We start from the raw sequence: 27805 nt of genomic DNA on the forward strand, positions 1-27805 counted from the left end.
TATGGTAGACATTCATTGATAACAATGAGAACAAAAAGAATGTTAAATTATTACCCAGTTTTGTAACCATCTAAACAAAAGGAACGTTGAACTTTTCCCGAGTTTTATTGCACTTGTAACAATTATAAAGTAACAATGTGAACGAAAGGAGGATGTAGTTGTTCCCGAGTTTTATTGTACTTTGCAACAATTAAGGAGTGTTGAATTGTTGTTCCCAAGTTTTACTGTTGTTTGTAACAGTTGCAAAGTAACAGAAGATGTTTGTATACAATAAATCTTCTTTTCAAATCAATGAAACACACAAGAAGCGTATGGCTCTAAATTAACATAATCTTTAATATGAACATAACGCAACTTATCAAGTCAAGTGAGGTTCTAGAGGGATATCAAAGTAAGGTGTGTTGTTATACTTATGTACATAGATTTTTTTGTTAATTTCCTCATAGAGATGAGCGAAATTGTTATTTAAGTTAATAAACGAACACAGGTGAGTCATTTAATTGGCTGTAATTACCCGTGTAATAGAACACGTAAGCATCAGCCACGATTCGGCGAGACTTCATCAGAGTACTTGATAGAGCTCGTCTTGGGAGATAAATCCATCACCTAAAAAGAATAAGCAATGTAGTTAAACAAAAACGTTTAACAAAGGTAAAGCAAGGAAAATACAACCCTTTTCCTACACTTGCCATACACCGGACACATTATTATTAAATTCGACAGTAATATGAACATATAATATTAACAAGAAATTGATATACCCGTTTTGCTTAACATATTTGACCCGTTTTGCTTAACATATTTGAAAGTTGTAAGTTTGTTCAACCAAAGTTCTAACTTGTTTCGACTATGTTAAAGTAGTAGTTGTCAATTTACTGTTTATTTTCTCAAACATTTCATTCATAGCTATAAATTATCTATCTGCACGTAACCGTCGCTAATGTGCAACGGAAAACTAGAATAAAGGCTATTAGTCAAAAATGCACACCATTATCTCATGGGCTACTCTTGCCTGACCGATTTGACTTTCGCTCTTATAGTGAGCGCATTGAATGCTTTAAGCTGTGGAAGGCGTTATTACAACAATAGTCTTCGAACTGTGAACTTTTAAATTCGTAGTCAAAATATGTTAATCATTAGATCATGGATTTAATACTGATCTATCATTAAGTCGAGTCGAGTTAGACATCTTACTGGCCGAGCTTATAAAGTAAAATGATTCAAATATACAAATATATAATCCATTGCTATAAATGTATTTACAGACATGTTATAATGCTTTATACAATATATTGTTGTTTTTAAAGCTTAGGTTTCATTTTAATGCTCTTCATCTATTGAATATGTTGAGAATTTTTAATATTTTTGTTATATTTATTAGTTTCCATTATGCTAGATTTAACTTTTGTCATTTTGTATCTAAAACTAAATAATTCTGATAAACAGTTTCATTTTCTCATAAATTAGTATCTTTAAGAGTACTTCTAATGTAAAAAGGTAACTTAAAGAACATTCAATTTGGAATCTTAATTGCTTTAAGGACGCTCACTTTAGGAAATTAGCACGTAAAGGGTTAATGATATTAGAAACTGGCAAGTTAAAAACTTAATTAGTAAGTTAGAAACACTTGCATAAGACACTAGTAACTTAATGATCAGTGGAAATTCACAACATGATGAAAATATCTACCGTTTAGATCCATAGTTTTTTCTGCCACCAGTTTAGCCAGAGTTGGGTTTTTAGTCAACTGATCAGCAAACCATTCCAAAGGAATCGACCTGTAATTAAACTCAGTATCTTATGAAATACGTCAAATTGGAGAACTATGAAAATCAACAGCACCAAATTTGAAAGTATTTGAAGCCACGTTAAAACTTAGTCATTCAAATAATACTTTAAACACTCACAAACTTGAAAATTGGCTTAGAAAGTTACGCAAGCACAGTTTAATTAAGTAAGCCAGAGATACTCGTGTTGGTTTGATATTCGAGTTACAATATATTGTTCTAATTAATCGAAATATCCCAATGTTTGCATGTAAAAACTACAAAAATGGTGTGTAACGTGCCACGTATTTTGTAACCAGAACGTTTATTTATTTTGTCTCTGCAAGTAAAAAAACTAGAAAATTGGACTATCCGCGCAAAGATCGAACCCCGAATTGTAAAGTTAAAAGGCAAATTTATCGTTACACCACTTGGGGGAAGGGGGTCCAGTCTAAAAAGATAAAGTTAGAGAGAGAAGAAGGTAAAAGACTGCCATAAAATGTCATTTATAGAATTAGGGAAAATAATAAGCAAACATAAACATTATACAGGGTGTTCGAAAAGTCATTGTGCAGTTTTGTAATCATATTTTATTCAGTCTATTTCAAGCTAGCAACTGATAGCGGTGCTTAGAAACAAAATAAGAAGGATCCAGACCTGTATTGATGCTAACGGGGATTACTTTCAACATTGTTTCTAATTGTCATTCATATTTATCTCCTGTATTCTATATTGAAACATGTCTGTTAATAAATATATAAGTGTACAGTAACTTTCCGAACACCCTGTACATATATGTATCCCATAAGAATGTCTATCGGTGGAACAACTGTAATTTAAAATTCGGCGTTTGTTTCCGTGTTGTAGACATAGCAGTTAGCTTAGCGGGACATTGCTCTGAAAAGAAAACAAACCCACAACAGTAGTAAATTATCAAAAATGCATTTCATAAACAACCATATCAAACCACTAATAGGGAGGTAACACTTGTATTTTATTCGTTAAAACCTTTCATCGCTACTGAAGAACGTTAGATCTTCTGATCAAACAAAGACATTATTTTAAGCATTATCGTTTTGGGTGTTCAAATGTTAAAGTACGAGTATATATATATTTAAAATAAGCATCTAATTTTGAACAATAAATGTAAATCATTTTATAAATTTTTCAACTTCTGTTAGTCCTATAACAGATGGATACGCAGATATATACATATGTTGCACACGCATGATGCCACTATTCCTGGTAATATAGAATAAAATTTATCTAATATACAATTTTAAGAATCAAATTTAGTGCGATTATGAGCGAGGCCTCTGCCCAGATAATACGACGCTCAAGTTTATTTAAAAGTTTATATAGCTCCTAACTTAGGTCAGAGATTTTTTGTTTTCAAATTTAAACAAATCTAGAGCTAACCTGCTAACAACGCCCATGTTCTCAAAATCTTTGAATATTCGTTTTCCAAATCCCCTAGCGGTCGAGAGAGCAGCATTGCGAAATCCCCTTTCTTGTCGAGAGATGGCAGCAGTAGACAGACAGTCAACAGAAGTCATCAAAATGCACGCAATGAGAACGAGAGTCAGATTTCGGGTCATCATTCTGTGGATTTGTTTTCTAGATTTTAGGGAGAAAAAATTAGAAATTACAGTATTAAGTTCTTTTTTCTTTCTCAACCCAAGTTGAACATCTAAATAAATACTAGATGAAAGCATAATAAGCGTTGTAGTCATAGTAAATATATTTATATGTAAAAACGGCTGGTTTGGGTTGAGAAATTTTTTGTAAAACAAAACAAAAACTCAACATACTAAGAAACCAAATAAACACAGCCATAACACTATGCTCACCAGATAAAATTAATGACGATTTAGACAAAATAAAACAATACTTCTTCAACATCAATAAATTTCCTCCACAAACCGTAGAAAACATTATACACACACACCTAGACAAAAAGCAAAATCAACTAACAAAAGTAAATATATCCCAGGAATTAAAAAATCACGAAACCATATACTGCTGCATACCATATATTCCCGACATCAGCAGACAAATAACCAACATTTGGCAAAACTAATAACAAAATATGACATTCCAGTTAATACCAAATTTATTCAAAAACCAGGCACAAAACTGAGGTCTATACTATGTAAAAACTACACTGACAAACACCACACCAACATTATTTATAAAATACAATGTGATAACTGCCACGACTTCTATATTGGAGAAACGAGTAGGAAAATGGAAACCAGATTCAAAGAACATAAAAAGTCACCTTCACACGTTTCTGAACACTGCAAATCAAATAAACACCCAAATACTAAATAAAGAAACAAACATAAATAAACGCAAAATTAAAGCCTTACTTATACAACAACTCAAGCCCAAAATAAACCAATACAAACAAACACCTTTATACCTGTATTAATAAATATAATCAAACATCTAAGCCCGCCCTCTACATTTCTACACTCATTTACACAACCTCCTTTAAACATCTGGTCAGCTATCGGTCAGTTACCTCTTTCTTTCTTTGTGAACCTGACGATGACCGAAGAAGGTCGAAATGTTGTTCGGTTCTCTACATAAAAATGTTCTCAAACCAAACCAGCCGTTTTTACATATATATTTTTCTCTACAAGTGGGTTTTCTCGTCATCACTGATTAGTAAGTATATTTACATACATCAAAACCAATAGTTTAAATTGGTAAATTAACTTGAAATTAATTGAAGTACATGAAAGAAAGAAAAAGGCCAACAGTGAAGCGTAGAGTTTACTTTTAATAAAGTTTGTTCTAAGTTAGGCTTTCGTTAATTTATATTATGTGCTTAGTATAATCACTTGAAGTAAAAATATATTCTAAAAACGGCTGGAATGGATTTTAAAACTTTAATTAAAATAAAGTACAGAGTTCTAAACAAGTACCAAGTTTAGAAAAACGAAAGTGGTTAATAGAACGAATCTGAAACTGATTTTTTTCTTTCACACGATGAATGAAAAGTTTCTGAACCTGGCTTGAATAATACTACTTTTTTTACGGAATGAAATTCGTTACAATACGAATTTGGCACGGAATTTGGAGAATTAAGAGCGTATAATGTAAGGAAAGAAAAACGCCGACAAGTCGTTGGCAATACAAGATAGTCAAGTAATATTAAGTCCAAAGAAAGAAAAGGCTTACATTGTGGCTTTATTTATGATATAGACGGAATCGAAATCCTATGATAAGCACCATTTTGTTGCAGTGGGGGAATGGTGGAAATATTTTCATCCTTCTGAAAATTTAAACCCGCTGAGAGAGAACCAAATACCCCAGTAGTCAACATGTAGAGTCAATGAAACGAACAAAAGAGTTGGAAACACAAAACGATAAATTTGTACGATAGTATAGATTTAATTTCTGAACCCATTGAACTCACTCAAGTCTGCTACAGATTAATGTTGGAGTGCCAAACTTCTGATAGAAGGGTCCAAGGTTCAAGTTCTCATACCACGGAACACGTTCTTCACTTTAAAATTTGAGTGCAGTACACATTAAACTCCAATTTAATTGAACTTGGCACAATGGATAAATGGGTCTTTAATTCATAGATTCATGGTTTGAGTCATGTTTGCGCCATGAAAGAAACATTAAATTCAATCTGTTGATTAAACAAGAGAAACTAAAGAGTTGGCTAGGGTTGCTATTGGCTCACTGCCTTCCTTCTAGTAGAGTAATTCACCATTAAAAACGGATATGTACAGATAGCCTTTATTTAGCTTTACACGAAATTATGAAACGAACATATTCTATTACTAGTCTGCGCATGTGATTTATTTTTCTTGATAAGCTTGTAAAACAGTTTAATAGAAAGTTTCATGCTGATGTAGTTCTGGTATTTCTCGATTTTATTAATGTCACAGTAAAAACTATACATATTGGCATGTTTCTGTTTCTTCTCTTTTTCTCAAAGCTCTAACGATATTTTCAGAGTTCTTGTAATTCAGAAGTAATTTGTTCTTGTATATGCAAATTTCTTAAACTCATTACTTATCTTGTACTTCAGCTAGATCTATATAATTATTCTGTTTTTGTGCGTATATTTTACACTATATTCAAGTGACAATAGAATTTAACCTTACATATAGCTTTGTTTGTTTTTATTCTTGACGTACAGTTTACAGAAACTAATTGTTCATATAGCCCTTACTTAGTTGTACAAGACGTAGCTTGTTTATGAAAGGTTTATTTTTTCCATATTGTCATATTATAATTCAGCTGTGTAGTATTTTCATGTAAAATTGTATCTTTTATAACTTAAATTTATATTTTATATTTATCTTTCTGTTATATTACTGTTTATTTCATGTTTAATTTTAATTATGAAACGTGTAAAACAGCTCTTTTGTATCCTGTAAACAGAGTTCTAAATTTTTTCAGGTAATATATATAAATGAGAAAATTCTTGTTATACTCTATATATATCTATATCATTAACTGTTCGTCTATAGCTCGAACTAATCATTCTATAAGTATCTGTCAGCCGTTTACAACTACATTAATAATGGTTCGAGTTCTGTTACCGCAACATTTGGAACCATGGACGTGTTATAAGAGTGAAAGTCAAATCCAAGTATATAATTTCAGCAGCCCAAGAATAGGCGAGGGATGTTTTTTCTAACAAATTTCAAAATATCAGTTCAAAATTAGTAACAAATTGGTGCAAATATCCCTTGAGTAGCTCAGCGCGAATATCAGGAATAAAGAAATAAGTTTTGCCTTTGTATTTTGCGACTGATGAATTCAAATCAATACGATTGTTTTCAAACTAACTTAAACTAACTTTACGGGCTGTATAAGATGGTTCTGATGTAGAGATTAAACAACAATACCGTTCTTTTAAAGGGGGAGACTAAATACGATTAAACAATTAGCTTCAGAGCAAAATAAATTTAGTTTTCGAAGAAAATTTATTCCTTTGTGACATTAGTTTTATAAGCAAACAGAGAAGAGACGTCAGTGAAAACTATCAGAGTGTAACATATCAAGCTGTAAATGTGTTCCAATATTTTTATGAATTTCAAAATAAAGTATTTACAGAAATAACTCTACGGCAGTCAATGCTTACTTATTTCTTTGCTATTTTAAACATAAATATAAAACTAACTGGAATAGTTTTATGTGTAGTGGCAGGTTGTTTAAGTTTGTGACAAATGTCCATGTATCGTAATATTTTACAATCTTGCTTTGCTAGCAGTGTTTTAAACATTTAACTTATGGGTTTTATTTTAAACTGGTTTTCTTTCCACATTATAACGCGAAATGTTCTCAATCAACAGTTTTGAGACGTGAAAAAAAGGGCAACTTTATTAGACAAGTGGGATCCATACAAATGAAACTGAGAACGTTCTAACCAATAGAAGAAGATTAACCAGAATTGAATATAAATGTAATACCAATGAGATTCATACATATGAAACTGGGAACGTTTTAGCCATTAGAAGATTAACCCGAATTTGATATCACTGTAATAAGGCCAAAAAAAAAAAACACACAAAAACTTGTCTTTGTGACTTCCAAAGAACTTATGATAAATAGAGATGTATGGTAAAGAATGCTTCTGCTATTAATATCTGAGATTGGATTATTGACGATTATGATCAGTTCATGCCCATATGCTATACCATTTGGAACATTTGCTTTGACGAAGTGAAAGAGTAATACTTTCATGTATCAAAATACAGCCTTCTAAAAATAGTTCGTTTTTTAACTGTGGTAAAGGTTGTCTTTATGTATAGATACATAGTATAATAAACATTAAATGTGTGTTTTATTGTAGTGAATACTTAATGTATGTTAGTTGTGAATGTATGAAAAAACGTGCTGTACTTAGTAAAATATATTGTACTTGTTTTTTTTTAAAAAAGGTGCTTGGTAAAACTTGTAGTACCTGGTATTCTTGTAGTACCTGGTATTCTTAACCTTTGTAGTGTTTTATGTGTCGCCTGGGCTTAACGATACGTACAGCATATATTACCACACGGGCGTTTTAAATGAAATTAAATACCAACAGAGAGAAAAATTATTAAATAACAAAAGCAAAGTTTTTATCTATTATCTTACCGAAATAATGAACGTCTAAATGAGCTAAAGTTACATAAAAGAAAATAAAAAAAAACATTTCTTGCCTTATCTTTGGAGATATGTTAATAATTAGTAACCGTGGATAAAACTAAAATACCAAAAGGTAAATGATGATATAATATTTTTACCAATTCTGGACAGATGTATGTAAATATATACTAAAGTCCTTAAATAACAAGTCTTGTGGCCTGGCAGTAAGTGAATAAACCTGTTAATGTACTCTGTGTATCTCAGGGTTTATCAGAATCTGAAGAATGAGTTAGGCCTGACATGTCCTGTTAGTTAAGGTACTGGACTCCCAATCTGCCACTTAAGCGTTTGGCTTTCATCATCAAACATGTTTACCCCTTTATCCATGTGCGTATTATAAAGGTATGATCAATCTTACTATTTAATTAGCATAGCCTCATAGTTGGTGGCGGATAGTGTTCTCTAGCTACCTTTTTCTTAATTTATTATAGTTACTGGATTAGAATAGGCTAGTGCAAATAGACCTCCAGTAGCTGTGCGAGAAATTTAACAAACAAACAAAGTTCTGTACCTCTGTTTTTAAAATATTATTTTCATTTTCACAATTTTAAAATTATTTTTGTTTTAATATACCACTGTTTAATTATATTTTCTCTAAATAAATACACCATCTTTATAATTGTGATTTAATCCCACAATATCCAGATCACGTTCTGACATTTTTAGTTTGTTCTAGCACTGTATCTCTAGACAATAAGCGTCACTTATGACAGAGGATATTTCATTATTTGATTTTCAATCAGCACAAGATGATACGTGATTCTAACTGGCGCAGCAAAGCTATTGTGCCACTAGTAATCAAAACATATAACTTACAAAAGAGAAAAAAAGTTTGCTAAGATATGCTAGCTTTATAAGATATTTGCCCATTCAGTGAACTTAATTAAAATACAAAAACCATTCTTAGTACAAGTATAACTTAACGTATCACAAAAAGATATACTCATTTCTGAACCCCTTAATGTTTCACCGCTGGACCGGCATGGCCAGGTGGTTGAGGCGCTCGACTCACAATCTAAGGGTCGAGGGTTCAAATCCCGTTGCACCAAACATGCTTGCCCTACCATCCGAGAGGGCGTTATAATTTTACGGTAAATCCTACTATTCGTTGGTAAAAGAGTAGCCCAAGCGTTGACGGTGAGTAGTGATGATAACTAGATGCCTTTCGTCTAATCTTATACTGTTAAATCAGGGGCGGATAGCCCATATAGCCCTCGTGTAGCTTTGCGCGAAATTCATAACCAAGTAAACAAATAGTTTAGTCCTTATGTGAATTGCATCACAGTTTATTTGAAAATCTTTGTGTCTGGTGTAGCGTAGGAATTAACATGCCAGATATTGAATTCGAGAATCCATTATTAGAGACCCGTTCCGCCAAGAAACAAAAAATGTGCTTCGCACATTAAAGCTGAATTAAAAGAAAAGCATTCAAACACCACTCACCATGTAATAAGGGCATCTCAAGAGTTTAAAATGGGTGTCATTGGCTAGCTGTCTTCCCTCTAATTTAGCAGGTCAGGATTAGGGTCGGCTAATGCAGGTATCTCTCGTGCAGTTTTTCGAAATTAAATCAATCATATTTGATTAATTAAAGCAGTTCCTGTTTTATCTAATGAAAGATGGTTTCGGTACGAGTTTAGAGACATCTGAAACAGTAAGCATCCAAACTATTACCATGAACTATGTGAAATCACATGTTTCTTCTACTGAAAGATGGTTTCGGTACGAGTTTAGAGACATCTGAAACAGTAAGCATCCAAACTATTACCATGAACTATGTGAAATCACATGTTTCTTCTACTGAAAACGTAATTATTGAAAACAATTATTTTGCCGTGACGGATTAGAAAACTTTAACTGAAGTTCACCGAGATCGGACTTTATTCTCTCATCAGTCATAGATCAAATCATTCATGGTTCATCATGCATGACGTTGACTTGACAACATGAACACGGGATTAAACTTTTGGTAGTCTACTAAAACTGTAACCACTGGTGAGGAAGAAAATATCTCCATGGTAACAACACGAAATATTCTCTGTTTAATACTCGATAACGCCTGAAACGTTTCAGATTGTCATTTTTATTTGTCACTCATTAAAAATGTCTCCACTGTCCAAAAAGAAAAAAATGTAGAATGCACTAAACAACATCGCTAACAACACGTTATCTTTACAGCCAAACATCAGTGTTGCAAACAAGAAAATATTGACAGATTAATAAATATTCTGTAACATCTTAAAAGAGTACATAATAGCAGAGCTTATTCTGGTGATGAGAAGTGAAATTAGATGATAAAAAGATAGCTTTCCTTGAAGGTTATGGGTACGAAACTATTTACTTTTAAAACGTTACAGGCTTTGACAATTAACATTTTACAACAGAGGATGTTCTCGTATTGCCTATATCATGTGAACAGGATGTTGAAATAAACCTTGTACTCATTTACAGATTCTGATCGGCTATAAAGAAGCATTTGATTCAATTTCTAAATATTTGAAAATTACCTTATAGCATCCAAACTATTACCATGAACTATGTGAAATCACATGTTTCTTCTACTGAAAGATGGTTTCGGTACGAGTTTAGAGACATCTGAAACAGTAAGCATCCAAACTATTACCATGAACTATGGTAATTTTATAGGTAATTTTCCTCAAAAGGGCACTAAACCTGTTTTAACCACTCGCACAGTAATGTGTTGTCTATCAGTCATTCAATAGACAGTAAAATACTTCAAATAAGGGACTCTTACCTTTGCAATTTTTACTGTCGTGACGTCAGTAAAACGTGTGCATCCATTAATTAGAAGAAGAATTATGCACTCTATAAGCTAAAACACGCATGACATATGAGCTTCAAAAGCAAGAAATAAAAATATTTGTTAATCTTGAAACAGAACACCTTCGGGGACCCAATGTAAGAACACCTTGTAATATACTAAGTGCTACAGTTTTGATTCTTTTCATACATTAACCTCTAGGACAGCAGAAGTTGACGAATTTACACGCTACAATTAAAGATTTGATTCCCTTCTTAGATAAAGCAAAATTCCTCTAGTGGCACAGCAGACATTTGGACTTTCAACACTCAAAAGCTGGTTTCAGTACCTGTAGTGAGCAGAGCACAGATAGCCCCTTGTGTAGCTATGTGCTTAACTATAAACAAATCTAACCATTTTTTTGTCATATTTATATCATGCGTTAAAACCTTAGTTCTGTTCATAGTTATTTCAATTCTTACAACCTTAGTTTGTTTTTTTCATAATTACATAAATACTGACCCGGCATGGCCAGGTGGGTTAAGGCGTGCGATTCTTAATCCGAGGGTCGCGGGTTCGTATCCTCGTCACACCAAACATGCTCGCCCTTTCAGCCGTCGGGGCGTTATAATGTTACTATTCGTTGGTAAAAGAGTAGCCCAAGAGTTGGCGGTGGGTGGTGATAACTAGCTGCTTTTCCTCTAGTCTTACACTAATAAATTAGCGCAGATACCCTCGAGTAGCTTTGCGCGAAATTAAAAAAAATAAAAATAAAAGCTATGTGCTTAACCTTCCTTGTTTTTGATTGTTAGTTTGTTTTGAATTTCGCGTAAAGCGACACGAACCTTGTTTTTGAGCTGATAGAGTAGAAGGAAAGCAGTTAGTCAATAGCTCCCACCGTCAACGTATAGGCTATTCTTGGCTGACAATCGCTTTCACAATGCATCCACAACCATGAGGTTCGGAATGATCTTTGCGGTAAGAATCTGCGAATTATGAACCTTAAGATTCAGTTATCCAATTAATTATGGCAGTTAGAAATACATAAATAATTGAATATTTGCTGGTAAAACTTTTATTAAGCCATCTAATAAAATGTAAAACCTGAAATTATCAAATCTATATTGTTTGAAACATTTGACAGAACACGTGGAAAAAAATAACACTTTACTCATATAGTTGTAACTAGAGGGCGCAAAAATAAGAGATAAGATCGTAAATTCATGTAACGTATATTGTATGTTTATTCATATACATTTAAAACAAACAAAAAGTCTAATATTTTATATTAACCAATAGTGTCATCATTTGTGTTGTCTTTCAGCCTAATTAAGTTTATTGTAATGTAATGGTAATGACAATAAGTTGATCGAACATTAAGTTCAAAGTAATGTAATTTTAAGCTATATCTGTTTTGATGTTACTAATTTTTAAAATATATTTTCGTTTCTCTACATTACCCAACAAGTGGCTGGAAATGAGCCACTTTTAATGTTATTGTTTTAGTTTTCCTACGCAAAATGAATAGTTTTTCTCACAAGAGGATCGATCAGATTGTTCTTCTTGATATTATGACTGGTGCAAGAGAACAAATATAATCCTTTAATGTCACGTTTTTCAATGATAATTATTATTATATAAATATTTTGCAATTATCTGTCGCAATCATCTATTTGTTGCCACGTATATCCATACTAAATATGTTGTCAACTTTACACTTATTCTGAATATCTTTCCCTCTAGAAGGCTAATGACCTGGTCAGGAATACGAATGTACCATTTTTCTTACTTAGTAGCATAATAGTTGAAACTGTACACGCAGTGTGCAATATGCTACAATGTTCAGAAAAGTAGAAACAAAATTTTACAGCGTGCAGAAAAATATGAAGCTAACATGTTACAGTGTGCAGAAAAGTATGGAGTCAGTACGTTACAGAGTGTACAGAAAAGTACGGAGCCGAGAGATTACAGAGATGGGATGGTGTTTGTTTCTATCAGATTCTTAGAAGATGAAAGTGGATCCTGAATTCAGTTATTTGGAAACAACGAATTTGTAAGTTTCATTTACAATGTCTCGTTATGCTATACACACAAGAACAGAGCGATAAAACTCGAGTAGCAGTATGATATTCTATGAGCATTATCTTGAACATTGCTACACGCGAGGTATATTTTATTGTTTCCTGCTCATAACATTGGGCATATAACTAAAGCCGTGTACAGATGAATGCGAATTTCGTGCGTTTTTACCAACCCTAGAAATGAAACCGATTTCGCATGTAACAAGCAACAATAATACATCAGTGTACAAGAAAGCTCATTTAAAAAAAAAAACTTTCTTATATCGTATTTAAAAAATTGTGCCTACCACTTTGAAGATCAAATATCACAAAATGATATATTATCCATCAACTAACGCTATCCAATCAGTAGTTTTGGGTTGTTAGATTTTTTAACACTAGGAGCAGTCTTCATTACTATATCTCACAGTTTTAATGTCGCAACAAGAAAAAATTTACAAATCATTGTCTAAATTATCAGTTAGTGAAATCTTAAAGGATCTGTAAACTCATCTTCACACACCTTTCCAGTTCTTAAAGGAACAATATGAACAATAGGAACTGAGATTCTTGTACCATGGAACTATTTTGTACACTTTAACTTTGATAAAATCTAGCTTTGATTGTCTTTCCTTCTGTTATCTGAGTTTATTTTTTGAAAGCTTTGAAAATTTGTGTGAAAGCAAACGGTTGATACAGAAGAACGTTTTTCTATTTATGAAATCAATTTTCTCTGTGAAGAGAACCAACCGAATGTATTCATAAAAAATATCACTTCAAAAGCGTTTAGATTTGCACAGTCGATTATAATAGAAAAATAACACCGGTCAGCATTCGTTCTTTAGGTTTCTAACGAGTTTACAAAAAAGTGACGAATGTCTTCCACGTCATACAAGGTTCTATACATGAACTGAACTGATAGTTATATAAACTATGCAATCTTCAATGATAGAATTAAAAATATTCTTTTTATCTTTATTTTTCTTTTCCAGGCGTTTATTAAACCCAAGATGCTAAATGTATGAACAAAATAATAAATTATTGGAAATCTATTCGACAGCTTTCATATGCAACACTAAGAAAGGTTAGAGAATATTGTTAACATCTTAAAATTTTATCGGCTTTGAAGTTAAGATTTTTAGTAATATTCAAGAAGTCAGGTAATCACGATCTGTTGAACATTTTTTCAAAGACTGTTTTCATAACTACATAGTTCTGAGTTGGAAAATGTTTCACAAAAAGTGCGTTTGTTTTATGAACGCAAAAATACACATTGGGCCTTATATTCACCGTGCAGATCAAACCCAACTTAAAAACGATAACGTTTACTGTAACTTTAAATCGATTGTCACTCTTGATGATTCTGGATCTGTCTTAAAGGTAACCAGTTTATTAGATGTGATATATTTCGGAACTAAAAAGCTCTTGAGACTACAGTTTGTTAGATGTGATATATTTCGAAACTAAAAAGCTCTTGAGACTACAGTTTCGGATATACTGAACAATATTGAGAAGATAGTTCTCCTAAGCCGGTCGAACATAACACCTATGTTAACCCTATGATATAAAAAGGTTTGTATATAGCAGATTTAAAATCTTGATCTTTGAGGATTATAAATAACGCAAAAAAGTATTATTTTATACATCGATTTTGTAAGTTATTTTAATTCAAGAACAAATATGAAACACTTGAATGAATACTATTGCATTTATTTATTAAGTTTTCGGTCATACAAGTGAAGCTCACTGAGAGCTATTAACCTGCTTCCTTCCCTCTAATCCATCAGATATACCTTGTGTTGCTTTGTGGAAAAATGTTTAACATTTTAATAAAAATAATATTTACAATTTTTTGTTCCATGTACTATAAAAACATATTTCATTTTAAAGTTTTAGCTTTCAAAATGCTTATTCGAACCTTTTTTTCTAAGTGCTTTAAATGCATCAGTTTTAAGTATTCATTTTTAACAAATATCATATCGTATTAAAAAGAATAATAAAATAATGTTCTCATTGACAGAGCGGCAGGTTTGAAAACTTATACAGCTCAAAACCAGGTTTTGATACCCGTGGTGAATATACCACAGATAACCAATTGTGTAGCTTCATGTTTAAGAACAAACATAACAGAATAAAATGACAGATGATGCTGAATAATCGAAAAAAGAAAAGACATCTTTAGAAGCGTAGACAATTTTCTACTTATTTCATAAAGTAGTACCACACTATTTTAATAAGACACGGGTGTGGCTTAATCGATACAAGAAATCTATAACAGGCTATATTTCTCAGTATGAATAATTGAAGTAAAGATTTTTAAAAAGCGTTACACCGGTTACACAAACTCTTCAGAGTGAAGTATGAATATGTACCACTCTACTGTGTGCATTCAAACAACTTAAAATCTGAAAGAAAGCAGTTTTGTTTTGATCTCATTATATTGTGTTAAAATGACTGGAGTAAATCACAGGAACTAACGCCCTAAATGGCTTACGTTGAATCAAACGTGTCATTAGCTTCTTTTGATTATAAATTTAGTATAAAAGAGTTTGCTTTGAGTCACAAATCTTTCCCTAGACAAGCTTAACTCAAAACAAAATCAACCTAAAGTTTAAATCAAAGTTTTCAGAGAGTTCTTAGAACAAAGATAGTTTTATTTTAACCAAAAGCAATTGTTGTAAGAATTGTTTAGAGCCACAAGTACTAACCATCACACTTTTAAGTCAATGAAACTATTTAGACATATAAATTTAAATATGTAGATGGCACGATTGCGGGGTTCACATCTACAGAACACACACTTATTTTTTTCAATCACATTAGCTCTATACATCCCAACATTAACTTCACATGTGAACTGGAAGAAAGCAATCAAATATTATTTATTAACCTCAAAATTACAAGAAATGATACACAATTTAAAACAGAAATCCACCGAAAAATCACCCATACTGGACTATACATATCTTGGGACTCAGCACATGAAACAAAACAAAAACTCAACATACTAAGAAACCAAATAAACACAGCCATAAAACTATGCTCACCAGATAAAATTAACGATGAATTAGACAAAATAAAACAATACTTCATCAACATCAATAAATTTCCTCCACAAACCGTAGAAAACATTATACACACACACCTAGACAGAAAGCAAAATCAACCAACAACAGTAAATATATCTCAGGAATCAAAACATCACGAAACTATATACTGCTGCATACCATATATTCCCGACATCAGCAGAAAAATAACCAACGTTTGGTAAAAAACTAGTAACAAAATATGACATTCCAGTTAATACCAAATTTATTCAAAAACCAGGCACAAAACTGAGGTCTATGCTATGTAAAAACTACACTGACAAACACCACACCAACATTATTTATAAAATACAATGTGATAACTGCCACGACTTCTATACTGGAGAAACAAGTAGAAAAATGGAAACCAGATTCAAAGAACATAAAAAAGTCACCTTCACACGTTTTCGAACACTGCAAGTCAAATAAACACAACATAACCATAGAAAACACCCAAATAATAAATAATGAAACAAACGTAAACAAACGCAAAATTAAAGAAGCCTTACTTATACAACAACTCAAGGCCAAAATAAACCAATATAAAGGAACATCTTTATACCCATATTAATAAATATAATCAAACACCTAATCACGCTCTCTACATTCCTACACTCAATTATTCAACCCCCTACAAACATGTAGTCAGCTATCGGTCAGTTACCTCTTTCTTTCTTTGTGAACCTGACGATGACCGATTTGTTTGTTTGTTTGTTTTTGAATTTCGCACAAAGCTACTCGAGGGCTATCTGTGCTAGCCGTCCCTAATTTAGCAGTGTAAGACTAGAGGGAAGACAGCTAGCCATCACAACCCACCGCCAACTCTTGGGATTGACTGCACATTATAACGCCCCCACGGATGAAAGGGCGAGCATGTTTGGCACGACGGAGATGCGAACCCGCGTCCCTCAGATTACGAATCGCACGCCTTAACACGCTTGGCCATGCCGGGCCTAACGACGATGACCGAAGAAGTCCAAACGTTGCTCGCTCTTGTACATAGAGTTTTCTCTATCCATACCAGCCGTTTTTACATATATATTAAATATGTTTTCATAAATATTTAGCAGAAATATAATAATAACGTATCTAATTCTGAAGATATAGTTAATATCATACTTGCAGTTTATATAACTTTTACTTTTCTTAACGTTTGGGGTGTTTTCATCTTGAAGCTTCAAATTTTATTTAAAAGGAGGAATGTGCCACCAGTATCAAAGCCAAACAGTGTAATAAAAATAAATTCATGCGGCAGATTTGCAGTACAATATTTGTTTTAAGTGCTACAGACTTAATGTATTTTTGAAACGAATATTTCCTCCAAATCCTAAAACGTCATTTTACCTTCTTCCACTAGTTTTTTTCTGTTAATAAGTGGCATTCTGCGCGAAAATATTTAATTGCTCGTGTTTTATGTTTCATACACTAATCGTTGATACGACTTGTGTTGCTCAGGTAAATGTAAATCAGATTTCGTCCTTACAGACACAGACACACACAACTAACAAAGTTTAGTGTTTGTCCTTAATCACAAAGCTACGTAATGGGCTATGAGTTCTGTACCCACCAAGGATTTTTATCCTTAAAAGCCCTCAAGCTTACCGCTGAGCCACTGAAATACAGAATTTTCTTGTTATCGTACTTTCAGCACAAAGCTAATAATTGGCTATTTGTACTTTGTCCGCCATGGGGAAACGGATTCCAGATTTTAACATTGTAAATCTTTAAGCTCATCGCTGGCTCACCGGGTTTACAAAAAGGACAGTGAAATCCATGTTAAGTGTTTCCACTACATTTGCTTTAAACACAGAATGTTAAAGGTAGAGAACTCCTTATTAACCCTAGTTTTAAGAAAATATTTTCTTATTGTGACGTGTATCAAAACTTTTCGAAACCTTTGCATTTACTTTAAATGTATAGTATTTACTAATTCCATGGTCATTATTTTTATACTAAAGCAATAAACAATTACGACTCCAAACTTATTTTCAAGTCATGATATCTCTATAATATTTTTATTAATATACTTGTGTTTCTTTACAAGGTAAAAAAACAACAACAAATGATAAAAATTCAATAATTAGAACACCTTTCTCTTTCTTCATTACCCAAAGAAACGTTGTACAGAATATTTATTTTATATTATATGGATTTAATTTGTTTAATCCTGCAAAACACAGAATTTTGTGGTATTTCTCGTTTGTACCAAATACATAGTTTTAATAATCATGAACTGTAACGACTTTAGGGATTTCCATGATGACAGCATTTGTGTGTCAGTTGATGTGTTCATAGAAATGTTTTTGATTATATTTCTTTCCTGGACGGTTCTTCATTTACGTTTTTCTCTGCATTGCTAAAGACTCCTAAGTTTAGTGTAAAATTGGTTTGAAGTTGACCCAAAGCTACTCGAGGGATATCTGTACTAGCCGTCCCTAATTTAGCAGTGTAAGACTAGAGGGATGGCAGCATTCTTGGGATACTTTTTTACCAACAAATAGTGGGATTGACCGTCACATTATAACGCCCCCACGGCTGAAAGGGCAAGCATATTTGGTGTGACTAGGATTCGAACCCGCGACCCTAGGATTATGAGTCGAGTGCCTTAACCACCTGGCCATGCTGGGCCTTGTGTAAAATACCTCACTACCTAGTGTAATGTTTTAGAAATTATTAAGGCAGTGAAAATACATCAAGGGTGTCCTGATTTTTGAAAGGGTATTTTGGTCTCTTTTGCATTTGTTCTGCTCAAGCACTGAATAAATTATCTTTAAAACATTTAAACACTGAAAGTATTTCAGAACTGAAATGGTCTGATATATTTCTGTGATAGTAACGTTTAGGTCTTCAATCATTACGAGAGCCTTCCTGTGTTTACAAACAACGCTATTAAACATAAATTTTAAATTCTGAAAAACTCCTTAGTTTTTAAAAGTAATTAATTATAAACAGACGTCAGTGTAGAATTTCATGTTTATTTAATGTAAACTGATGTCAAAAACAAAACTATAAAACTCTTTTCATCTTCTTGAGCAAGGCCGTGAAACTTGTTACCAAATATATCCAAAATTTCTTTTGTCACAATTTATATTTTTAGTTACTGTAAAACATTGTACATTAGAGTCAGAACTGACTATAATAGGGTATCAGTAGTTAATTTTTCATAGGTTCGTCTTTACGGTTAATGACGACAGATGTATTTTAGTGTGTGTTTCTTTTTAATCTTACTCGCTTTGATTTTTTGTTTGCTCAGAGAACACTGGATAAACTGGAGCGTTTATCAAATTTCGTGACAGTCAGTCGCACTACGATGAAAAGTAATCTATTCGATATTGTTTTTCTTTTATTCATTACATTGTTCTGTTACTGCAATCTCCGTGGTAACTTCAAAGATTTCCTAACGCACACAAACTTATGCATTATTTTGTTCTCGTTGTGCACCGATGTTACGTTTTAGTTAACTTAGTTTCAGTCCATAAACTTACATTCTATGAACGAAGTAGTTTGTAGTATTAACAAAACAAGTACTTACGAAATTTTGAATCCAAATAAAAACTAGTGAATCGAAAGAGAAAACATTACGATTGGCACAGAAAATTTACTGATATCATTTTTTGGAAGTTTAGTTGTTCACAAACTTGAATAAAATCAACTTTTTGCTCTGACTAAAATCTGCTGATCATAGAATAAAACTGGGCAGGTAAACACTTTTACTTATACAATTTTTAAGAAATTTAAATCCCATTTTTTAAATTTAAATTTAAATAGGATGTTAATCTTATTTAAGTAGAATGTTTCATTAAAACATGTTAATAATCGGCGAATTCGGAATTCGTGATCAGTGAAGAACCAAAACTGCAATTTTTTTTTCAGATGTGGAAAGAATTTGTTGAAGTTAAAGGGACGATCCCGTGAACTCGCATTTTTTCAGTTTTCGAACAAATCAACGATCAGATCAAAATTGAACTAATTTCTTTTACAAATATGTTATAAATTAAAACATGTGAGGATATTTAGATATGAGTGAATTTGATTTCACATTTGCTTTTCAACATATGTATATATTCATAAACTGGTTGAAAGTTATGTGCTTTTCACTCTCCATCTGGTATAGCTGTATGTTTGTGGACTTACAATGCTATAAATCAGATTTCGATACCCGTGGTGGGCAGAACACAAATAGTCCATTGTGTAGCTTTGTGCTTAATTTCAAATAAACAAGCAGTTCATCTGGTGACTGTTCTATATAGCCCCCTAGCGGTATGTCTACTTCTATAAACCAAGTTTCGATACTTGCGGTGGGCAAAACAGAAAACCCATTGTGTGACTTTGTTCTTTACTACAGACTACTATAGACTCCCCTATAATAATTTCCAAAAGTAATCATAAGTTTTGCAGAAGTTTTTATTTTAAGTATTATAGTCTGAAACCGAAGGTAATTATTTTCATAAATTTAAAAATTAAAAAAAAAAGTTCGGAATTCAAAAAAGTCTTAGCCGTAGCTTAACATGCCTTAATGTTAGCAACTTTCGAACAAACATTTACAATTGTAACGTGTTTCACCTAAATATGCCAAAATGATTACCCCTAATTTACTTCAAAAATAAAATATATATTTACTGCAAGATGTGTATTTAACCGGAAATTAGAAACTCTTTACCTCACTGATTATCTAGCTAATGTAAGCTATTTTGAGCAAGATGTATTGGTTATATTTCCATAGATCCGCTACCATTCTAAATTTACAAGTTTAAATTGACTTATCGCAGCCTCAAATGAACGTGAACCAGTTGTGACCTAAATTTAAAACTAAAAAGCTTAGTTTAGTTTTACAGGTCGTATCAGCGTCTGGTTGGAGACAACTTTTGTAAAAAAGTCTAATAGATTTAATGGGCTAATCTAAAGAAATATTAAGCGATACTTTCAAACTTGCTAGTATAAGTTGATCTGAAAACAAAAATATTATGTTACTGTATTGATCAACCTAAACAAGCCTATAGCCAGGTTTGGAAGTGGTCGTTCTTTTTTTTATCTAAAGTGAAACTCGTTTTCCGTGTAATTTTGGTGGCATGAAACGAAAAAATATTACGAAATATTTTGTAGTTTATTTATTATTTCTGCAAATAAATATTTCCAGTAAATTTCCTATGATAAGTGTGCAAATGTTATTTCCACATTATTCTTAGCATCACAAAGGCAATGATATAATAAGATACCATAATCAAAGTATGAAAAACTAAATTTTAATTGGCAAGCAGAACTTTGGTGGGAGGTTCGTTTGCACAACCCTCACCTTCCAGGCTACAGATCGGACTTAAAATAGTGGTGTCCACCCCCTCTCCTTAGAACCCAGGAAGAGTCTTCCTTCGAAAGTTTCCACATTCCGTTACAAATTGGTAAAAAGAGATTATCTAGCGTAATTTGAAACAACTGAAATGCATCTTAATATCAAACAGCCACGAGACAAGACTAATATTATGTTAATGTTCAAAGTCGTAGCATTACAATTGACGTTTTGATGTCAGACAGCCACGAAACAAAACTAACATTATATTAATGTAAAAAGTCGTAGCATTAAAATAATGTTTTAAAAAATACAGAGGGATCGTGCTTTCTTTCCAACTGCTACAATCGTAAAGCTGTGACAATAAAAAAATCAAAGAAAACTAGAACATATTGTTCTACTTACTGCTGTTGTACATTCCTTATTGTTCTAGGCTGCTTATGAACAGATGAGATTTCATAATTTGATTAAGACGTAGGAGAACCATTGAACTTGTATATTATTTCACTGTTTATTTTCTAATTACATTAATTAAAGGGAAATAAACTTCTATACTGTTAAATTACTTTTTACATTGAGTTTGTTAACATGAAAGTGAAATTAAAAGACCAATATGAAACGAATACTTCCCAAAATATCTAAGTTTGACGATTTGAAGTTTTCATTTCGGGGTGATAAGCTTAATAGTTCATAATTTTTATGTAATTATTATTGAAAAAAACTTTTCGTTCGGCCATAGTAATAAAATGGGAATACTAAGAAAAGAAATCCACCAGAAAGTTATATGAGAAGATAGTTATATTTTAATAATCAATATTGCATGTTTTTTCTTATTTTTAATACTGCTATAGTTTTAAAACATCTTACTGCTCTATCTGCTATCTGCTCTAGCCTATCCTAAACATAAAAGAAAAGCAGCCAGTCACTGCCGAATAGTCGTATTGACCATCACTCTGAAAACATAATAACGGTTCCTAAATACAGAACGCAATTTTTAGCGTGGGTGTAAAAGTCTTGAACCCCAAACTCTTGGATTTACACTTCGACACTCCAACCACGCGGTGGACTCATTTTCAGGCGTGAGTGAAAATTAATGCAGTATATAAATATTCAGATACACCATGAAACCTGTTAAAATATACATGTTTATATAATATTATGAAATATGTTTCGTGATGACGAGAAAATCCACCTGTAGAAAAAATTATATATTTAAAAACGGCTCATCTCTACCCATACCAGCCGTTTTAAAAGTATAAAACATGTTTGATTACACCCAGTAGTAATTATTATGGATCAAGTCTATATAACACACAAAAAATGATTCGCATACTGAAAGTCGACAGACGCAGATACGTCAGTGGATCAGGTTTTCTAAACTTCTTGTGGATATAATTAATATGCGTCTATTGTAAGTAGCTAATATGACGACAATGTTTACCTAAGATGATGTGAATATATTTGTTCACAAATACAAAACGGAAAGTATTCTATAGCTTTTCATCGCCTACACTGCCCGAACCTAGTCTTCTTTTGTTCGTGTTAACAACTGACCCCATGAGGAAAATATACTTTTGTGCACAGAGGTACAAAAGGAAACTAAATTCAGATTTAAAATTAGCTATTTCAATAAACCCTGTACACTTTTAACCTGTTTTATTAAGTACACAAAATGATACAGGGCTAGCCTTAATGGTACTAGAAAACTATGCAAATTATATTAATGTATTCTTCTTGAAGCAAAGAAACAAGAAAAGTAAAGTACGTCAATGAGTGTGAAATATGAATAATATAAAAAAGCAAGATTGAACCTGGGGTTTTGTTGCGAAAATCGTGATAAGTGAGTTGTTTCGTCTCACTGCAGTGCTGGATGAAGTCCCCACATATTGTTAAGAATAGCACAATAAAGAAGAAAGTGTATGAAACAGAGTAGTTCGGGGACGTGCTTCCCTGGAAGCTTTAATAAATAAAATGGCAATACTGACCTATTACGACGCACTGAAGCTAAGGCATGATTCGAAATCATGAAAAATTGTTCACGAAGATAATTAATTTGAAAGTAAGCGTTTGCATGACCATCTCATTTGTATACTTTAATATTTTGTTTTCTTTACATTGTCAACTATATCTACAACCTACAGACTAATTTTATAACTTTAACATATTTTTCGTCAGTCGTTATATTAGATCAAAAAATACAAGTCAGGTTGTAGAAATTGATGCCAATGAAGTAACTCCAGTGACTGTTTGAAGAAATTAAACATTCAAACTGTGTCCAGTGAAAAAAAGATATTAATATAATATGATAACAATTATTCTTACTGTAGTCCCGAAAAAAATATTTCGAACCCTTACGTTAGTTAACTTAATACCGTGCTAAAATACAAACACAACCTTTAACTGACAGACCAAGATACTGATTATGGAATACTGCAACTGATTTGTTTTGTAGTGAAATAAAACAATATGATACTTCGTTGTAATTATTTAGGTACAAAATAAACATTGAATTCAAGTATACTGAACCTATAAGATAATATTCAATTTTATAACTCTCTAGACTTAGTCTTTCCATGCAGAAAGCATGGAAAAAACACCGATGTTCCCTTTTATCTTCACATTTGAAAACAAAATGAATGTAGTGAAACGAAATAAAACTGACTTTAAAAATTTAACACAGAACAATAATTTCATTCCTACAACTTTAACAAAGGCTATGCTATAAAATAATATAGTATATATGGGACGTCGTATTATCAATACGTTTTTTCCCCTAATAACTTGTTTGTTTTTGAATTTCTCGCAAAGCTTTAAGAGGACTATCTGCGCTAGCCGTCCCTAATTTAGCAGTGCAAGGCAGTTAGCCGAATAGTGGGATTGCCCATCATATTATAACTATAACGCCCATTCGGCTAAAAGAGCAAACATGTATAGTACGACGGGATTTGAACCCGTGACCCTCAGATTACAAGTCGATGGTTTTAACTACCTGGCCATGCTCTAATAATTTGTCATATTATTTTATTTAGTACGGAATAATACAACTTAAAACAAGACTGTATTATAAAATAACATAATATACATGACATTTCCTATTGACAATATCTCGCCCCCTCCCCAATAACTTTTCATACTATTTTATTTAAAATGGAACATTAATATTATTCATACAGCTTGAGATAAAGCTCGGTATAAAATAACATAATGTACGACACGTCATATTAACAATACCTGTCCATTGTCATAGCTTGTCATATTATTTTATGCCGTTTACTATAGTTTATTTTTCTTAAGTTCCTAGCACACCATCAAAGGTTGTCTGAAGGCAACTGTAAATATGTTATTGATATTGTAACTTGTATTGCTTGCTTATTTCAGAATTTCATGCAACGATACAGAAGGGCCGTTCCTAATTTTGAAGTAATAAACTAGAGGTAAAAAATATAATCAACAGCACCCACCGCTAACACTTGGACTACTCATAATAATCAAATAGTGAGTCTTAAACGTCAATATTATAGCATACACATGGCTCCATAGGGTATATTCAGTTTCAAAGAAGCCAGTCACGAACCAGTAGAACACGTTGCCCCATACATTGTTATATTAAGGCTAATCAGTCATAACTGAATTCTATCATGAATAAAATTCTATGTTTATGAGTTTCTAATGAATCATTTTAAACTATTCTCTTCTTCATTGTTCTAAACAATCTTTACTATATTTTCTCCAGATCCTGTATACTAATATATATATATTATATTATTACATAGTACAAAGGAATCTAGTTTTTTGATTCTAGTTTTTGATGTCCCGGAAAAGAATGTTCCACGAGAAACGTTTGTTTCTATTTTACAGCGTATATGTTTTTGTACTCCGAAGCTCTACAGTTATCTTAATTTGTCATTCAATCACATTCTGGTAAAATATATTGTATTTGTAACCTTAAAGTTCAAATTTCATTTCATTAGCAAAAGTAACGTTTCTTTAATAATTACAAGATTTAGTCACTAATATCTTCACATTTAATAAGAAATATCACTATACATGATATCAGTTAGAGGCTTAATCCTAGAATTTTTGGTAAGGCCTATACCCTCTTTAAGTTTTGCAACAAAGTTTTCGAAACTTTGTTATTATCCTATTAACATACAAGCTCCACAAAAAAAGTTAAATGAAACTTCCACTGATATTCAATTAAGCTCGTTAATTACTGCTATATTTTCATCTGTATTTTACATAAAAAGTAAGTTACTTAACCCTATTTTTTAGCCGCGGCATAGTGGTTCGTAGAATAGCTCTGAGTTGTCTTTTCTTTAAACTACAGACTTTTAGCTCATAACTTCATCTTTAGAACGCTTTGAGATATAATCACAACCGTGGTTAATTTATTTTGTTTTTGTCATTTTTTTGTACAGAGTATTGTAATGGGCAAAAAACAGGGAAAAAAACGCAAGACGATGTAACATGTGGAGCTCACGGATACCGAATGACGTAAAAGTAAGCCGGTTTTGTTCACTTATTAGTTAATAAGAAAAAAGCTGCACAATGGAACATTTGAGCTTTGCCAAGATGTGTGTATTACCGTTGAATCAACGGGGAGAGGGGAAAAACAAGTCGATAGATTAATAGTTAATACCGATAGAAATTACTTTACCTAGATAAGTGGAACTATTTATTACTTCAAACTACACAGTGAACTATCTGTGTTGCATACATTTCAAGAATTACACCCCGAATTTAGAGTTATAAGTCTTTAAGCTTACCGTTAAGCTACCAGGAGAAAGCGAGTAAACTAAAATGGGCTAGTAAATTGAAAACAAACTTTATTTTAAGGCAAGATAGGCTTGGGTAATTGCATTGCAATTACACATTGTATATTATGTAACTATGGGCAGAAGTCGTCGTGGAATTAATTATTCCTATTTTAAAATCAACGTAAAGGAATGTTTTTCACTACTCATTAGCCTGTTTCTCTTTTTAACACAAACGTATTAAATCTATGCCATTTTGGTAATAAAACATAAAACTAAGTTTTTAGTTGTATAAAACCTCCTGGAAGTAAAAACTAAAATCTGAAGGAATTTATGTATTAACCTTCAACTTAAAGATCTTAGATGTTCATACGTTGAAAGGCAGTTCGAGCTAAACTCTTTTATATTTTCAAATACACTTGCAAATTAGTTAATATCAGAATAGATTGAATAAGAAGGTCAGTCTATTGCTAACCATGAAAAACGGTGATTTTCTTTTTATTATTGTAAATAAATAAGTAAAAATTATTGATACAGTTACTTACTTGGAAGTAAACTTTGATTTGTTCTGCCTTCGCAGAACGAGAAAAGCTGCCAGTTTATGTGATTCGGAGGCGGTCGGTCACCCTTCTATTCTGTTGCTACAGATTTCGCTTTTAGAACTCGCTGACTTTCTCTTGGTAGTTTGCGATGTTTATCTTCCTCTAGCGGTATATGGCTCTGAATTCCAACTTTATAAGCACAAATTCCACAAGAGGGCGTAATCTTTTCCCAACCAATAATATAGTGAACTCTCCCGTGACAATTTCTTAAGACCTCGCCCCCGCCAGAACTTTAGAAGCTGACTAGATCAACTCATATCATTCTCAAACGCCTACATGTGAGATGACATAGCTGGGACTAAGCAGTTTCTACCGACATGCTTTCCGTTTCTTTAAGTGTGAGAAGTGTTTTGAGAGCAAGATGAAAATAAGGGGCTCATTTGAAATTATAGTATAATCAAATTGAATATTAATAAATATAACTTCTCAATCTCACAATATCTTTAAACTTTACATAACTGTAAATACATTTATATTTCCAGGTCAAACTAATCTAATTATTTTGCAAGTAACGTTCAACGATTCCAAAGATTGTTTTAACTGTACCTCCACATCTTATGAAGTTAAGTGTCCTTGAGCTTTAATCAAAAATAGACTTAAAAGGTGATCCTTATGCTAATAAACGCTAGTAAGTTATCATATAATTGATTATATAATTCAGCAATGATAATAACTATAATTTAAATGCTTAATTTCCTGCGTGTAACTACAGTTTTGATCTGTCTGACTTATAAACACTGTACATAAATAAGTATCATATTTTAGGGAGTCTAATAATTTCGTAAAGTAAGATATAGTCATTACTACTCCGCAGTATAAGCGTGTTTACGTTTTGCGTGCTCTTGCATGTTACAGTTTTGGTTTTGTTTCTCAAGCGCAAAGATACCTAATGGACTAGCTGCCCTATCTCCACCACGACTGATTGAATTTAAGCGTCATAAGCTCTCAAGTTTCTTATTGAACCACTCAAGAAAATATTTTTGGTAACTCAATTCGTCAATAAGGTAATGTAACATAAGTATGTCAGTTCTATAGCATATTGTTTGATACAAAGAAAGATAAACAGACAGAAAGGGGTTGGCATGACCTGGTAGTTAGGGCATTCGTGGATTTTAGTTTGATTTACGTCACCGAACACGGTCATCCAATCAGTGACGTGAGGGTGTAAAAATTTTATGGTCAATCCCACTTTTCGTTGGTAAAATGAAACCCGAAAGTTGGGGATGGTTGATGTTAACAAGCTGCCGTCAGCTTACTCTGTCGCTTCAAAATTAGAAATTACTAAAGTAGTTCTGCGTTAAATTCAATAAACGAATGACTAGGTACAGTT

At 32.4% G+C, this 27805-nt stretch overlaps 1 protein-coding gene across 1 annotated transcript; it reads right to left on the reverse strand.

Moving 5' to 3' along the window:
- Positions 1 to 328: 328 nt before the first annotated feature.
- Positions 329 to 26602, reverse strand: LOC143224090 (allatotropins-like). The gene is made up of 4 exons (XM_076452551.1): positions 26419 to 26602; positions 3186 to 3383; positions 1690 to 1778; positions 329 to 606 (listed from the first exon to the last, which is right to left on the reverse strand). Exons 2-4 carry the CDS (start codon positions 3365 to 3367, stop codon positions 563 to 565), a joined length of 315 nt encoding a protein of 104 aa, XP_076308666.1. The 5' UTR covers positions 3368 to 3383; positions 26419 to 26602; the 3' UTR covers positions 329 to 562.
- Positions 26603 to 27805: the final 1203 nt, after the last annotated feature.

This window comes from Tachypleus tridentatus, chromosome 8 (assembly GCF_004210375.1).
Source record: "Tachypleus tridentatus isolate NWPU-2018 chromosome 8, ASM421037v1, whole genome shotgun sequence".
NCBI lineage: Eukaryota > Metazoa > Arthropoda > Merostomata > Xiphosura > Limulidae > Tachypleus > Tachypleus tridentatus.

Coding starts and splice junctions, on each gene's coding strand:
- LOC143224090 (XM_076452551.1), bottom strand. CDS start 3,367: ATGATGACCCGAAATCTGACTCTCGTTCTCATTGCGTGCATTTTGATG. Junction 1,779..3,185: donor AACATGGGCGTTGTTAGCAG/GTTAGCTCTAGA, acceptor GTTTAATTACAG/GTCGATTCCTTTGGAATGGT. Junction 607..1,689: donor AAAAACTATGGATCTAAACG/GTAGATATTTTC, acceptor TATTCTTTTTAG/GTGATGGATTTATCTCCCAA.